Source organism: Anser anser, assembly GCF_964211835.1.
Source record: "Anser anser genome assembly, chromosome: 4".
Lineage (NCBI taxonomy): Eukaryota > Metazoa > Chordata > Aves > Anseriformes > Anatidae > Anser > Anser anser.
Window position 1 is genome coordinate 47,741,294 of NC_139724.1, and position 16,726 is coordinate 47,758,019.

The following is a 16,726-nucleotide window of genomic DNA, read 5'->3' on the forward strand; positions in this document are numbered from 1 at the left end:
CAGCACGCCAGGCTCGGGGAGCCCCGGCTGTGCCTCGCTTCTGAGTTTGCACCGCCCGCGGGGACTCCAAGCCCCGTGGCGTGTCGCAGTCGCCTCGCTCGGCTCTCGGCGGCTCTCAAACTTGCCTCAGAAAGCCGGCGGGACGAAAACCCAGGCAGGGCAGCGGCTGAGGGGAGGGCACGGCACGGCCGAGCCGGGCTGGCACCCCGTCAGGCGGGGAGGCGCCTGTGGCGGAGCCGGGTCGCCCTGGTCGGGGCTGCGGGTGGCCAACGGGGCCGGGGGGGGGCGGTGAGGGAGGCGGGCCGAGCCCGCCCGGCCCCGGCCCCCGCCTCAGGCGCCGCCGCTGACGAGCGGGGAAGGGCCGGGCCGGGCCGGGCCGGGCGAGCGGCGGCGGCGGGCGAGGGGCGGCCACTCGAGCAGCGCCCGCGCCCGCTGAGCGGCAGCACGGCCGCGCCGGGCCCCCGCGTCCCCTCGCCGCCGCCCCGAGGCCCCATGGCGGGGCCCGCTCTGCCAACGCCGCCTCCGCCGCTCTCGTTGCCGCCGCTGCTGCTGCTGCTGCTGCTGCTGCTCCCGCTGCCGCCCGCCGCTGCCGCCCCGGCCCCGGAGCAGCCGTCGTGCCACGGCGCCTTCGACATGTACTTCGTGCTGGACAAGTAAGGGCTGCGCGGGGGCTGAGGGGGCGGCGAACGGCCGCCACGCGGGGCTAACGGTCGCCTCACCGGGCTAACTGCCCCCACACGGGGCTCGCCGCCCCGGCCGGACTAACGGTCCCCACACGGGGCTAACGGTCCCCACACGGGGCTCGCCTCATCGTGCTAACGGTCCCCGCACCGCGCTCAACGGCCGCCGCACCGGGCTAACGGTCGCCGCAGCGGCGAGTGGGCAGCGTTGTGTTTTTTATTTTTTTTTTAATTTTTGTTTTTGTGAGGTAAAAAGGCGTTTTCTGAGTAAAATAGTGCCGGCGGTGGCCGTTTTTTGGGCAGCTGCCGCCCCTCCCCCGCGGCAGCTGCCGGCGGTGTTTGTGGCGGGGAAGTTTGCGGCGGCCGGGCTCGGCTGCTGCTCGCTGCCCTGCCGGGAAAGGGCCCCAGAACCGCCCCCGGGAACCTCCGGGGGGTCCTGAGGGGAGCAAACAGTCCTGGGGGGGCTGGATCTCGCTGGAAATGCCCCCTTCCTCCACCCCCTTTCCGTAACTCAGGCCTGCGACTCACACGCTTCTGGTTTTCTTTCCAGGTCTGGGAGCGTAGCACAGAACTGGCACGAGATATTTGATTTTGTGCATCAACTGACGGAAAGATTTGTGAGGTGCGTTTTGTTCCTTGCAGTGTCTCTAATCCTGGGATAGCTTGAGAAAGCCCACGTTTTTGTAAGCTCGGTAAATCCCTCTCACAAACATGTTAAGAGTTTGGCTTCTAATGCCCTGATTGCGAGAAAATATTGGAAACTTTCCCTTAATTTTCTCATGTTTGGAACTCAGTAAAAAGGCGATAGTAAGCATCTTTAAACACTTAAGACTCTCAAAGTACTTTTAGGGGTGAATTCCTCTTTTTCCGCCCTTATTTTTCCCTGAACCACAGGGAAATACTTCTCATACATATTTTTCCCAGAACCACAGGGAGATACTTCTCATACAGCATTTCATGTATACTGCTTTTAGAGATCTAGATAAAGATGGCAATCTGATTACACCTCTGTGTGTACGTAAGTGTGTGGCGCAGGTGAAAAATGGGGAAGCATCTTTCAAGCTCAGAAAAATATACAGGAAGTTTATGCCTTGGTAACGGTGTATGTGTCATATGTACATGTAATCAACTTTATGTTTAACTGGCTCGCAGTACTGTCTGGCAAGTAGTGGTGCTGCAGAAATGGCTGTTGTAAACACTGGCTAACTGTACAAACAGCTGAGGGTGACTGGGATGTAGCATCCTGCTTTAAAAAAAAAAAAAAAAAGAAGAGTGAAACAAAGAAAACCTCCAAAAATACAGAGACAGATGTGGCAGTTTTTGCTCTGGAAAAAGAAATTCAGCAAGCACTTATAATCTTGGCTTGCTAATAATAAGGGGATACAAATAGGCTTGCATAATTTAATACAGTGCCTACATCCATCACCTGTAAAGCAAGTTTTATGTTAAACAAATGGCTTACATGAGCTTCTGAAAGTTATTTTGTAAAGTTTCTAAGAAAAAGAAGACAGCCTGGGGACACTGTAGCACCACTTCTTTTTCAACAAGAACTGAAAAATACATTTGTCTCCATTAAAAGAGTGGTGCTTGTCTGGTGTAAATCCTTCCATTCACCATCTTCTGCAGCCAAATTAGAATGCCCTCTGCAACAGTTGTTGTGTAGTGGTCTGGCTGCATTATCTAAAATAATTTAGTTGGTAAGTTACTGCGCTGACCTTACACACCGAAGGAGTGTTAACAGTGCAGAGGCAGACAACCTAACCTAAGAGCATCTGACCTGGTGTCTGGCTGCTGCATGCTCAACCTTACGTGGCACTAAGCCTTCACAGCAGGACCATCCATCATTTAGCTCCTGTGGGAGCCTGAGCAGTTCATACTGTGCCCTCTGAGGGCTGATATGGCCTTTGTGCCCCCTTCAGGCCTCAGTACACTTTTAAACAGGGTACAGAGTCGACCCTGCCCTTTCTTAAATTGAAGAGAACAGGTGTGGGCAGAACCACAGGGAACCATTCGGTAGCAGGTTGCTTCGGTCCGCAGCTAAAGTTTTCACCTGAAGAATTAATTCACAGCTGTGTGACCTGTGTGCATCTGCTCGCCAGTTTGACTCATCTGTTGCATGCGTGTTTCAGTAATAGCTCTGTTCCTGCCCTCCTCCATCATCCCGGAGTCCAAGTGCTGGGAACACAAAACAGAAATGGGGTGTCCTGAGAAGAGGACAGATTCATGGTTAGTTAGAGGACAGTTCAAGTTAGTTAAGTGGTAACTTTGAGGTTTTTACTTGTAGAGGGTTGCATCTCAAAGAGGGAAGTCTCGCATTGCTTGGGCTAGATAGATAGTGATCTAATTCAGAGGTGGGGATTTCAGCTGTTTGTTTGGCAGCTGCTTGTGGCAACTAAAACAACTGATAAACCCACAACTTAGATTATAATTGCATTTAGAGCATTTCAGATTATTTTTTTATATTCAGTACCTTAATAGACTACAAGACTGGATCTTAAATCCAAGTTCTGAGTGGCCAAAGGTTTTCCCAGAACTTTTATTTCTGTGATGTCAATAATTTTAAGTTGCATCACTGACACAAAATAACTGAAAATGTATAGTCATTTATCTTTACAAGTGTTGTCTTTACTAATATTAACCCAATAAATCAGTGCTGATACACATATATCATGAATTATAAAATTTACCAAATATCTTGTCATGAATAAAAATTCAAGGCAGGTAGGACGGATGTTAAAACTTACCTTAGGAAAGTTACTGTCTTGGCCTTCCAGAACATCAGTTCTTAAGAGATGTATTTTTCCACTGATAGTTGGAGCTAACTCCTCTTAATCTTACTAAGAGACAGGTGGGCTTCTCAAAAAAAAAAAAAAAAGATATAATTCCTTATTAAAAGTAATTTCATACAGTATTGCTTTGTACAATGACATTTCCCTGGATGATTTTACAGAGGTTGATCACAAGTGGCACAACTCTGTCAGAGACAAACACACTAATTCTGAAAGAGTTTGTCATGCCACTTCACTAGAGCTGAAAAAGCCAGACAGTACTGCTGCTTTGATTCTGGTGATTTTATGACCTAAAAGCGTAGTTGGAAATATACTTTGTGTTGAGATCAAACTTTAAGAAGGGGTAACTAACTTGTCATGTGTCCATGTTTACTGCCCCGGAGCAAGAGCACATTGTGAGCGCATGGCCCTAACTCGTTTTTACACCAGTGAGTGATGATGAAAACACACCTTTTATACTTTGGTAGAAAACAATCTATGAATTTCACATTCAGTTGGGTCACACGAGTTCTTAACTCGTAAGTTCAGCATGTGTTGATTTGGAGTTCAGTCAGGAAGAAAAGAAAAATAATTCTAATTCTGCTACTTCATTCTCAATGCATGCCTGGAAAAGGAAGTGAGATGGGCAGAAACCCTTCAATTCCTTTCTCATTCTTGTTTTCTAGTTCTAAAGTTGTTCTTTGGAAGTTAGGGGATAAAGACAATAGTAATAAATGAATACATGAATGGAATGCTGTGCATGTGTACATTTCATTTGTCTAAACTGTTGTTTTTTTTCTTCTCTTTCCCCTTTTAAAAGCCCCAAGATGAGATTATCGTTTATCGTGTTTTCCTCCCAGGCACAAGTCATTATGCCATTAACTGGAGACAGGTTAGTGCACTGCTTTTTTAATTCCCCTCTCCCTCTCCCCACCAAGGGCTCTTATTAAATCAGAGGAACAGTAACAGATACTGAACAATAACCGATACCTTTAAGTGGTGGTCAGTCACGTGGCCTCGGTGTAGAGATGGATTTAACTTTGTGAACATCTCAGTGGAGAGCCTAGTAAAAGGGAAAAGGAGAGGGATGAGAAAAATTCTTGATGTGAATTCTGCTGCTGCTTTGCACACCAACTACGAGTTGCTGGTTTTTCATCTCTTGCATGACTCTGCACCTTCCTTGACACAACAGGAGAAATGATTTTTGCTTGTACTTTTGTAAAGCAAGGTCTTTAGATAAAAGTTTTCAGTGTTTATGTCCAGGTAAAGCACACAATAGTAAATTAATGTTTCCCATTATCTCATATTGTGTATTTTCTAACTATGACTTCAAAAAAAGTTTTAGATGGTAGAGTTTGTGCCACTTGAAAGGTTAGAGATCTTTGTGACACCATGGGCATGTCTTGAGGTACCTGAGCTCTTCCTCTCTGTTGATGTTTTTAAGGGCAATGGAATGCAAGGCTACTCGCTCTGATTTCAAGAGGAAGTGATGATTAGCAGCTACGACAGGTCAGGGATAGGTGATGGGGAAACAGCAGCAAAAAAATCAGGTAGAGGAGAGATTGTTGCAAAATTAACTACTGAAACCACAGGAACTGGAAACCATATTGTGGAATCCCTTGTTTCAGCAGAGGACAGTTGCAGTGCCCTCAAATCATCTGAGTCCTTCAGAAATCCTTTCAGCCCTGTCAAAACAACACACCCTAACTGTCTCCCTTCTGTCCAGAAGCCAAGTGCTATAAACAACTTTTTGGATTTGGAACATTTGGATAAATCATCTACAAATCATATTAATGAACTGTGGCAGGGTGGAAGTGAGGTAGTCCTTCCGTTCTGTTTCCTGTAGTGCAACTGATACAAAACATGATCTGTCATTTTCATTCAGGTTGGTGGTGTTTTGTTTTTTTAGTAAAGGATACATAATAGCAAGTACAACACTGAAGAGAAGTGACCTTGGCAACAGACAAATGTCTCGCCCTATAGAAAAGGAGGCTGACATTCTAGAAGTAGGCCGTCTGAGGACACAGTTCTAAGCCCCTACCTGTTAAAGCACTTCAAAAAGTGGTCTGACTTGAGAACAGCTAAGTGCTCACGCCCCAGCCTGCACTTGGATGCTGGAGCTGCTCTCTGCAGGGGGAGACAAGGTTATAAGCCATTTTACCAGATGGCTTGAGAGAGGTCAGAAGAGGACATTTAAGCCTGTTCCAAGGACTGCTCAAGTCAATGAGACCCTTTCTCTTGATTTCAATAGGCTCTTAATCGCTGTCAGTAGTCTATTCCTTATCAAACTCAGAGTCAGCATTGATACCACACAGAGCACTTGGGCAGAGCTCTGGAATTGTGCCACAGGAGCACAAGTGCCTTTTTTATCGTTGCGTGCCCGTGGCACGCTTCAGGCTGTGGAAAGAACCGAGTTTTTCTCAGAAACCTAGTTTAAAGCATAGAAAGAACCCATTTATGCTCTTGTGGGTTCCTCTTTAGGACTTTTCTTAAATACAAGGTTTGCCAATTGTTTTGCGCATGTTTAGGAGGAATTAAAAGGAAGGTGGAGGGGAGACAGCAGTAACTGTGACCTGACCCTATCTACATGAGTAAGAATGGATAGATAGAGCTGGAACAGCTGTTACTTTAAATATTGAAGAAGTCAACAGTTAAAAATGACTTACAATTTTAATTCCCATTGTTCTGAACAGGAGGTGAGCAGGCTAAGTACAGCGCAGTATCAGGGATGGGTGTGCGTGATTATGGGATGTTCCAGCCATGTTAGTTTACATGCATTTTAGCTTTGCTGGGATGTTTTTCCCCTCACTCACTTGCTAATTCACCAATTAGCAATTTGTGAAACCTCAACTCATTCCCAGCAGTTAGTTCAAAGTAGAGAGGTCTTTTTTGTTTAAAAAGCCAAAGCATTCTAATTGTTTGCACAAAGTGATTGCTGCTTTTTCCTATATAATAAAGCTGTGGATATAAAGAAACCCACACCACAGCGCTAACGCCTCTGCATTGCCAAACATTTTTTGGGACTATGTGAATAACTGTGCAAAGAGAAGTCACTGATAACCACAGTACACACAATGCCGTGACAAATACTTGGAATAAAAGTAACACCCAAATGGAAATTACTGTTGTAGAGATGCTCATTTCCCCAGTGAAGTTTGACTGGAAACTGTATACAGACCGGTGAACAAAGATTTGTGTGTTCGCATTTGGGGCTCAGCTATACTACCACTTTTAAAAAGGGAGCTGCTCAGAAAAGCAGTTACACTTGGAAATGTCAATGTCTTCTGCATTCTCTTCTAGCCAGCTGTATGCTGGCCAGCAGAATTTCAGGTTTCTGTAAGCCCGATTCTGCAGCACTTAACTGGTGTCCATGGCCAGAACTAGCTGTGCTGATTCTGTTGGAGATAAAGAAAGATTATGTTCTGAAGGTGGAAAAATCGGACCCTTAAGTACCTGATGCATTACCAACTGCACCTTACCATGCTTGTCCATAGCCTGATGGAGTTCACTGAATATTGCTTTGCTGCTCACAGACAAGATGGGTATGAACATCCTGTAACCTAGCAAGATACTTAGGCACATTCAGTCTCAGTCACAAGAGCAAACCCTATGCTTTGGTGCAAGAAGCTTGCCAAAGTAGAGCCATTTACAGAGACTGTGTTCTTGCTCTTTATATAAAGTACAGGAAAGTTGGTGCCTGTCTGTCTTCTACTCAAAGCACATGCAGGAGTCCATGTTTTGAAGCATATATGTCCATGTCCATGTTTTGAAGTCCATGTTTTGAAGCAGAGTAATTATTATTGTTGTATCTAGCTCTCTGTAGTATTTAAGTAAATCCGAATTCCGGAGCATGCTCAGGTAAGGGAAGGTTGCTACGTTTTAATTTCCATTAAATTGATTTCTTTGTTTGCAAAGCTGGGCTACTTTGTAATCTCTCTTTACTAAATGGTCTGGTTTAACTTCTAAGCGTAGTTCTGCAGCACCCTGTCTTGGGGCACAGAAGGTAGGAGACGAGTTCGCTGTAGACTTTGGCCCAGGCAGGGAGCGGTGTTTGTAGACAGGCCCACGTGCCTCCCAGAGGAGTTGGCGCAGTCTCCCACGCAGCAAACAAAGCCTCTCCAGCTGGAGTGTGTAATGCTGGCACGAGGTCCTGCTTGTTGAGACAGAGCACAGCAGAGGTCCCCAAAGGGCACGGCTCAACCCGGCACCTCTCCTGAGTTCAGCTGGGCTGGGCTCTTACCCGCAGCCCCTGCTCACACAAGTTCACAAGATAATCCGAAAGAACCCTCAGATCAAAATGACAAAGTGCTTATAGCCACGGTTCAATTTGCCTGCCCACTACTAGATGCATTATCTGAAGTAGCTGCAAAGTTTGTAAGAGAGAACAGACAGGGTATGTAAAACAAATTAAATGTGCCTTTTCTAAAAGATAGAGGTGTGATGCAGCACATATGCCGAATGGGGAAGAGATATTAAAATTGTGATTGTTCAGCCCAAACACAGACAGGCTGCAAATTGCTGATTTTGTTTTGCCTTTTCTACCTCCCTCCCTTGTCTGACTTAAACCATGAAGCCAAAGGCAATCCAGCCTTTATTACCATTATTGAATTGTAGTGCAGTGGTGTCCAGACACCCAGGCTGAGGTCATGGTTCTGTTATTTCAGTACAGATGAGCTTCATATAAAACCAGACCTTCTCTGCAGAGTTTTGTGGCTATGACAACTCATTACCGAAACTAGGGAGAGTTCTGAGAGCACTGCAGAGCAAGAAAGAGGGCTTCCAAGTACTACAGCTGGCTGAGTAGAGGGTCCTGTTACTGCAGGGATTCAGGCAGAGATGAGCTCCTGTGCCCTCCCTCTAAACCTCCTGGGTGTGAGTTTTGGTGGGACTTGGCTGATCTCTCTTGATGCTTGTTGGGGGGCTTGTTGGATGCTTGCTTGGGCCACAAGTCCTGCTTTCGCCTTGTGACAGCTGGAGCAGGGCTTGCTCCTACCTGACCCCCCCAAAGCAGGGGTGGAGCTTCCCTGTGTCTGGCTGGGCTGATCTGGTAACACGTGCCCCAAAAGGGATGGTGACTGATTAAGTTGCAGCTAAAAAAGCTGTTGCTGCCAAAGATTTTCCTGGAACTCCTTGTAGGCAGAGGCCTGGAAACACCAGAGATTTCTGTGTGGCTGGGTCACAAGACATTTTAGATAAATAAAACTGAACTGATTGTACAAAAGCTATTTTTGCAAAATGAAATCTGTTTCAGAAAACTGGGACTTGAGTTGCTGCTTGTTTCTTGGCAGCAGAACGCTAACGCCTGTGATGTGCTGCCACTCATCCTGGCAAGCACTAAGTATGTGGTTTATAATCTGCGTTCATACATAATCAGTTTCAAGTTGTTTCTATAGATGCTGAATATAAAATATTTGGATCAAACAGATTGTATTATCTTACATAACTTGTTCTTCTCCATACATTCAATGCGACATTTTTTATTTTTATTTTTAATTGTATCAGTTGATCCTGTGATTGGGAGCTTATTGCAGCTACGGATTGTACTTTGGAACAGAGCTTCTAAACATAGAGGAACCCCATCAGCGGAACAAATGCCTAGTGGGTGGCATTCAGGCAGAGCGGCATATGCATTCTTTCTCATTTTGCTTGCCTTAAGGAAAGCTTTCATGCATCCTGCAATGTATTTTCCCTCCGTCTCCTCACCCCTGCTTATTTCCTCATTGTCACCTATATTTATTCTATATGTTCTGCCCCACATGACATGTCTTTACTTAGTGTTTTGTTTTTTTTTTTTCCTAGGGCAACTTTCTGGGGGTTCACTGGAACTTTGTTTAAGAATTAAGAACTTCCAGATTTAGTTGGAAAAAATCTTTAACACTATCCTTACTGCTACTCCCTTTCCTTAGATAAAAGAGGTGCCCCACAAATGCTGCTTTTGCCTATGGATACTGATTTTTTAAGGCAGAAGAGTTTAATTATTGCAGTTCTCTCCTACCCTATTAAATAGCCACAGACTGACCAGGATGATTTAACTAGAAATACGACTGCTATTTTAAGGGATTTCCTTTTCTAATTGCAGCGTGATCAGAAGTGAAGTCAGTTTAATTGAACAAAGTAAACTTAATAAAACAAAATTTCTGTTGGGCCATTTTAATGCTGAGGCTTGGTCACTTCTTCGTGGCATCTACTCTGAAACATTTAACCTGAATCCAGCTCTTTGACTCACTGAGGCATGTTCTGTTACTTAGGTTTAAACTAACTGATAGCACAGTGCTGCTTCTGTTGTGAATATAAGATCTGCCTCCACACGTAGCTAAATGCCGTGTTTTACAGATTTTAATTTCAGGCTTCGTTTACGACAAATGCTAATTTTTTCCATCAATAAAGTAACATCTTTCCCCACTGTAAATCAATGCTGAAATCTTTAACCTTTTTGTTTTCAGAGAGAAAATCAAGCAAGGTCTTAAGGATTTGGAGGAGGTGAAACCAGCAGGTGACACATACATACATGAAGGATTAAAACAGGTAGGTTGTACTCATCCTCTTGCAATCAAAACATCCTCTGTTCTCACCCTTTGGGTAACACAATCTGTAACATAAATGGATTGATTTTATGTTCTGGTGAGTTACACTCAAATCTTTCTGGCTCTCTTGCGGTCCCGGGACTGCCCGGACACTAAGCAGATCCCATGCAGGAGGCAGACCAGCCATTGCAGGAATTTGCCATATGCAATTTCTTTGGTTCAGTCCTTCGCACCAGAGAGTGTTTCCTTTTTCTGGATCGAACAGCTGACACAGAATACCAGTTACATGGTAAATACACACAGATTTGTCAGGCTGCACATATAGCAGTGCCTTCTAAAGAAGGTTCTCATTGACAATTAACAGCACAGATCAGAATTTTAGAAACAATTGGCATTTTTTTGAACCACTTATATTTTCTTGAGATAAACAGTGAGAGTACACTTGGTCATTTTGCTGAAAGCCTCAAGCCCTGATGGTAAAGAATAAGGTGAGGATCTAAGCTTTCATGGTTATGGATAGAAACTTACTTTCTTCCTTTATGCCTGTAGAGCCAAGATTGTAATTATGATCTGTGGGCTGAAAAGCTAGGCAAACAGAAGTTTGTTGCTGTTTAAAAGATGGTAATGGTAAGCCACTCTTCTTATATCTTGGAACCTACTGACTGACATTTAAAATCTGCGGGTAGCAGAGAAAACCTTATGGTGAATTTAAAGAAATGTGAGCTTCAAAACTCAAAGCATCCATTCTGAAGGAATCAAGTTTTTTCATGAACTGATCAGTTACTGACCCTAGCACTTCAGAGATGCACTCGCTACTAACTGTAACATAGTGACAAATGATTTCCTTGTTAGTAACGTGTAAAAGGAAGGCAGAGGATTGTCAGAAGAGATGGGTTTGAAGATAAAGCAGCATGTTGTTTCAAACGCCATGTTAGCTTAAAAGAGACATCTTGGTTAAAAGTTCAGATATAATTTTAAGTTTGATAAATATTTTTTTATTTTCAGGCCAATGAGCAAATTAAGAAGCAAGGAGCATCAAGGTTTTCTAGTATCATCATTGCATTGACAGACGGCAAGCTAGATGGCCAGATTCCCTTGTATGCAGAGAAGGAGGTGAGCACTAGGTGAAAATGCATGTTGTATTCTGAAGAGCTTGTGTTGCCTTTTGAATGAAAAAATACTTAATCCTCTCTTCTGTTCCCTGGCAGGCAAAGATATCCAGAAATCTGGGGGCTAGAGTTTACTGTGTTGGCGTCCTCGATTTTGTGCAACAACAGGTAAGAACGTTACTATTTTAGATTAATGGGCCGTACCTTGTTACAGGATTTTACGTGTTTCATGTTAAATAATATATAAATAGATTTTACTTACATTAGGCAGTACAATATTTTCTCTGGCTCAGGAAGCAGACACTCAAATGCGTATACAGGCATGAACAGAACGTGCGGGTGGCACTTCTGGTGCAGAAAAAACCTGCCAGAAATACCCTCACTACCTCATATCTTCCTGCAGCAAGGGACAGAGGTAAAACCTTCCATTAAGACACTAACCAGATTAGGCTACAGCTTGCATTAACTGCATAGCTATAGACAAGCTTTAAGCAGAACATGTAACAACCTTATGAAAAGGATAAAAGGAAATAAATTTTTAAAAAAAGGATTGATATCTTTCACCAACTAAAAACTCTTCCAGATCTGCCATTCTCTGGCAAAACTGTCCTAATCATCCCTGTAGCTACTTCTATAGTGTGAACGTGACTTAAAGGAGCAGTGTACAAGAGATACTTTACTATAATAAAGGCACGTAGAAAGGCTTTTTAACGTAAGGCAGAGCGAAGAGAGAAAGTAACTTTGGAAAGAGATGTAGAATTACTGCCGAAATACAGGCCCTAAAAGCTTTTTTTACTGTCGTTGTTTGACATGATGGATAGCTACTACATCATTTTTTTATCTGCAGTAGGTTCTCGCAGATCCTCCCATTTAGAAAAAACATGGGTAGCTTCTTCAATGGAGAGGGAACCCAAATTGTTCCTTCTCTTTGCAGAGTTATGAAAGGTGTATTTTTTTTGTACATCTGTTTATATTTTAAGGCTGAAAAATCATTTAAAGAGCTTCATTTGGCAAGTGATTCATGTGTTTCCATGTGTTTTCTCTCCAAAGCTTGAAAAAATTGCTGACACAAAAGAGCAAGTCTTCCCTGTCACTGGAGGATTCCAAGCACTTAAGGGGATCATCAATTCTGTGAGTATCAGGCAATAAGTTGAACATTTCCTCAAGATAATAGCATACTCTCCACTTCCACTTGCTCTTCCAGGCAGAATTGGTTCCTAAATGTGTAATACCAATATATTGTGCTCTACACACAGAGATGCAGTTGTGTAAATAAACATTGCCTGCTGCTCCTGCAATTTTTCATGCTCAGACCACATATAGAGTTTGATAGCTCCCAGCTCTATAAAGTAGAGTGGGTTTGAGGAGGATGCATTGAGGAATGGCTGCTACAGGCTTAATCTGAAACAAATTGAGACTTTTACTCCAACAGAGTTGAGAACAACTGGTTAAAGTTATTAAGAATGAGTGACAAATATATATTGCACAAATCTTGGTATACTGAGAAGCATTCTAAATATATACGTTAGCCTTGACTTCTAAATTTATACGTTAGCCTTGACATTAATTGCTTGTTTTTCTTGTAAGTAACGAGACTTTCAGTTCCTCCTAACATGCCATGAGAAACTCCCATCAGTGAGATGGGGCCCTTCAACTGCTTACTCTGATTTGCAAGCAAGAATCAAAGCAAGAGGAACATTTTGTTTGTGGTCAGGGGCCGGACAGTATTGTAGCTGCGTTTAAAGCAGACACCTGAGGTTGAAAGGACCTAATTTATTTGCCTTGTACTTCAACTAAAGGTCGCGTGACTTATGCAAGGCTAAGCATGCTGCTGCTGCACATAAGCAGCAAAAAAGGAAAAAAGCTTACTGTCAAGTCAAAACCAATAATGAAACCCTTTTTCTGAGAGTTATAATTCATTTCCTTTTCCTTCTTTTTTTTCTATTTTAACTAAATGAAGGATACTACTCACATACAGGATATTATGCAGTCATGAATTTATCACTTCCCTTGAACAGTGTGTTTTTTTGTGGAAGTTAATGGCATCATGAAACAACTTCTTTTCCTTCTCATTGCTTAAAATAAATGTAATTTGAGAAGCTTCCTTGCACATTCTAAAGAGAGATAATCAACCTTTTCATGCAGTGACATTTATTTTTCTGAAATGATATACACCCCATGTGGTACTCCTTTTTTAAAATCTCAATCTATGCCATTTTAAATACTTACACAAATCAGTTCTTCTGCTAGTGCAAAGCAATGCAACATTTGAAGCCACCAGAGAAAGACTTATCTATAAGAGCAAAATATTTAAGCAAATAAATTTCCAATGGTACTAAATTTCAAAATGCATATGTCAAGGTAGAACTAGGTAAAGGAAGAAGACGTCTGCATTTGGAGTGTCCTTTCAAACAAGAGTCACTGACCTGCAGGTTGGACCCTTCAATGAGTTGGATTTCTCCACTCTTCTTGCTCTTTGAGAAGGCAACAGGAGTACAATCTCTTGAGGTTTCTGAAGAGCTCAGCTTGAGAATTCTATAATTAAAATATACAGAAGGTTAGCACATCCTGCACACTGTCCCATTTTCCCTTATTTTTCATCAGTGTGGTTCTGGGCAGTCTCAGACTATTTGTCTCATTCCTCCCAGGAGCTTTCAAGCACTGTCCTTTTTTTGTGGACACAGTCAGTTTGGCAGATGGCTTTTGCACAAGCCTCAGTCCACCTTCTTCTGGCAGTCGTGAAAATCCCAAGTGTAAAAATAGCAGATGTATGCATATCATGGCTGTAGAGCAAGAAAAGATGCACCTAATTGCAGCACCTTGTTTATAAGGGAATAGTTTAGGACGGGGACTGTGCAGAAACAGCAAACTTAAAGGAAACTGTTCTATAGCTTAAACATAGCCTGCTCTTTACACTGACTTAACTCTGGAATTGTTTAGCAGATTGTAGCTGTAACAGACGTTTCAACATTCAGCTTGCTGCTTATTTCTGTCCTTAAAAAGACTATGTTGTGGCTTTCTGGGTCTATAGAAAATGTTGTAATTGATAACAGAGGAGTATGAGAAAACTTCTCCAATAGGAAATATATCAACTTGCTTCAGTCTTTGTTTCATCAGTCTCATTTGTTTGGATAAGTGATCACACAAAAACAGTGTTAGTGCTGTGATACCTTCTGAGAGCTTTTAGGGGCTTGAATATTGTTTCCAGCTTCCTGAAAAGCACAGAATCTAACTGGAGTTTCATTTTCCTGTCATGACATTTAAGACTCTCCTTTTCTCTTCTCTAGTAAAGCACTTTAAGTGTATTTGTTGGAAGCAGCTGGAGTATGACACATTGCCAGCATCCTTGTTTTTACCACAGTGTGTGGAGGGAAGTATCTATAGTTTTTCTTCCCCGTTTTTTTAATGCACATGGTGGCTGCATTACCATGATTGTTTAGTATGCTGTAGTTATAACTCAATTTCCATTGAAAGGGTTTTGACTGATTGTGACAATTCATTCTCATTGCATTATAAAATCGATAAGCAAGATCTAATCAAATATGAAATAGTCACAGTTTTCCTTATTATTCACAATTATAAATCCATTTCAATTTGCAAGTTAGCTAAAGAACACAGGCTGAAAGAGACACGCTGTCATAAAAGGGAAGTATAATTTCAAAAGAGATAAAGAGGAAATACCCAAGTCACAAACATGCAGAAGTATTGCTTGAAGTGCAGCATCAAAGGTGCAGTTCTGAATCCTCCGTTAACGTTATTATTGAACATTTCTTGTTAAAAAAAAAAAGTACTGTTTACAGAAATATCAGCGACCCAGCAATTAAAACCCTCAAGCAAAACTACAACAAAAAAAAAAAAAACATTCAGTAGGAATTGTAGGAGGAGCTTCTACTACATTTGTCTTTACTGGACTCTCAGCTGCAAAATTTTTGGCTGCTCTGATTTTTATACTTCTGGTAAATTGACAGAATGCTGAACAGTTCATCTTCATTTGCTGGTGGAAAAAAAGTGACAAGCTTTATCTTACAGGATCTACTACAACCTGCTTTGCTTCTGCAGTTGCTTGCAGTCTAAGAAATTATTACAATTTATTTTCTTTGGACAGATGCACAAAATATGTTTAATGATGACCGTGAATTAACGTTTAAGACAGCTGGAGATTAGCATTTAGAGAAAACCTAGCTCAAATCTTGAAAGCTTGTGTATTGTGTTTTGACCTTACTTCTGACAAAAAGGCCAGTGAAGTTTTGAGGATTTAAGCACCTCCACATTGTGTTGCGTTTCTTTCAAGTAATACTGACAAATGATTAAAAACTCCTCACAGACTTCTTTAAGTCTGTTTTTTGCAGTTTCCAGCTCTTCTGGCATTGGTAGTATCTAACTTTATCAAGTAGTAACTGAACAGCATTGTCAGAGTAAATAAATCTGAGTAGAAGTCTAGAGCTTAAAAGAAAAACGCTGAAGGCAAGTTATTATGCTATCAGGAGCAGTTTACTGATGCAGTTTGGCTGATAATTACATGGAGTATGGCCTCATGAGCAACCCATAGCAGTGTGAACTGAAAGGGTTTCAGACTGTGCAATTTATATCAGCATGTGACAGTTCAGTACTATATAACACAATAAAACTTCTTTTTCCCCTTCTCCTCCCCTATATTATTTAGGTTAAGCTTTTTGTTTGTTTGTTTAATTTATATTTGAAGAACCGTTTAGGAAGTTACTATTTTCATTGTTAGGACTGAGTCGGTCTGTCATAATCAAACTACCACCTTCCTAAATGGCTTTGGGGGAGGCCGGTGAGGATGCACTTGTCTTTACAGCTATCAGGCACATGGGTACTGAGCAGCTTTGGGAGGAGATTAGCAGGGTCAGGACCTAGTCTGTAAGCAAGCTAACTCAAGGGTGCCTCAGTTGCATCTCGCCATGTATAGTCCTGAACCAGAACCTTTATTGAGAAAAACACTGTGGACATTTTGTCCTCATTAAATAGCTCAGACACTCCAAATTTCTCTGAAGAATCAGTTTCCACGAGGTGACTGGGGATTGTGGGGCTGGCAGCCTGGAAAAATTTGTGAAACGTATCAGGCATCAGGTTAACTTCTCTGTAATGCAGGAACAGTATTGGACTCTGTCAAGGATGTGAGCAAAAGATGCCTTTATTCACAGAAGCAGGAAATTTTGCAGTTATGAACACTTATTTGAACTATTTCATCATTTATGAAATGAAAGTTATAGGAACAGTGAGAACAAGTGATTAAATTAAGGATCTGGGGAGCCAGGATGCTGCTGCCATTTGAATCAAACACATGGAGCTTTACAGTGGACAATAAGGTCTCTGCTCCCTTGCTGGAAATCTCCACATGTTTTTGAGCACCCTGTCTGCTTCTCTGCCCTAACCCATCTGTATTTGGCTGCGTATTTGAATGCAGGGGCAGTATGTGGTACAGTCAGCCTTCCCTGCTTCTGTTGCGCATGTTACACCTGCTGGCAGGCTTGTCTTTGGAAGATTGTTACCCCATTTTTTTTTTTTAAATCAGGCTGAAGTTCCTGCCTGCCTGTAATACCCCCATAGAACTCCACTGGGGATCAGCATGACATTTGATTTCCGATTGTTCCTGCAATATGTTCATATTTTGCCTGTTTTCA

At 42.6% G+C, this 16,726-nt stretch overlaps 1 protein-coding gene across 1 annotated transcript in view; it reads left to right on the top strand.

Annotated features, from left to right (window-relative positions):
* The first annotated feature begins 332 nt into the window (after nt 1-332).
* The window catches only part of ANTXR2 (ANTXR cell adhesion molecule 2), a 112,180-nt gene continuing 95,786 nt past the window's right edge, over nt 333-16,726 (top strand). Inside the window, exons 1-7 of the mRNA XM_083836059.1 lie at nt 333-653; nt 1,231-1,302; nt 4,269-4,340; nt 9,892-9,973; nt 10,978-11,085; nt 11,181-11,249; nt 12,132-12,212. Coding sequence (XP_083692185.1) covers nt 493-653; nt 1,231-1,302; nt 4,269-4,340; nt 9,892-9,973; nt 10,978-11,085; nt 11,181-11,249; nt 12,132-12,212 — 645 coding nt within the window. The 5' untranslated portion in view covers nt 333-492. The remainder of the gene's footprint in view (nt 654-1,230; nt 1,303-4,268; nt 4,341-9,891; nt 9,974-10,977; nt 11,086-11,180; nt 11,250-12,131; nt 12,213-16,726) is intronic.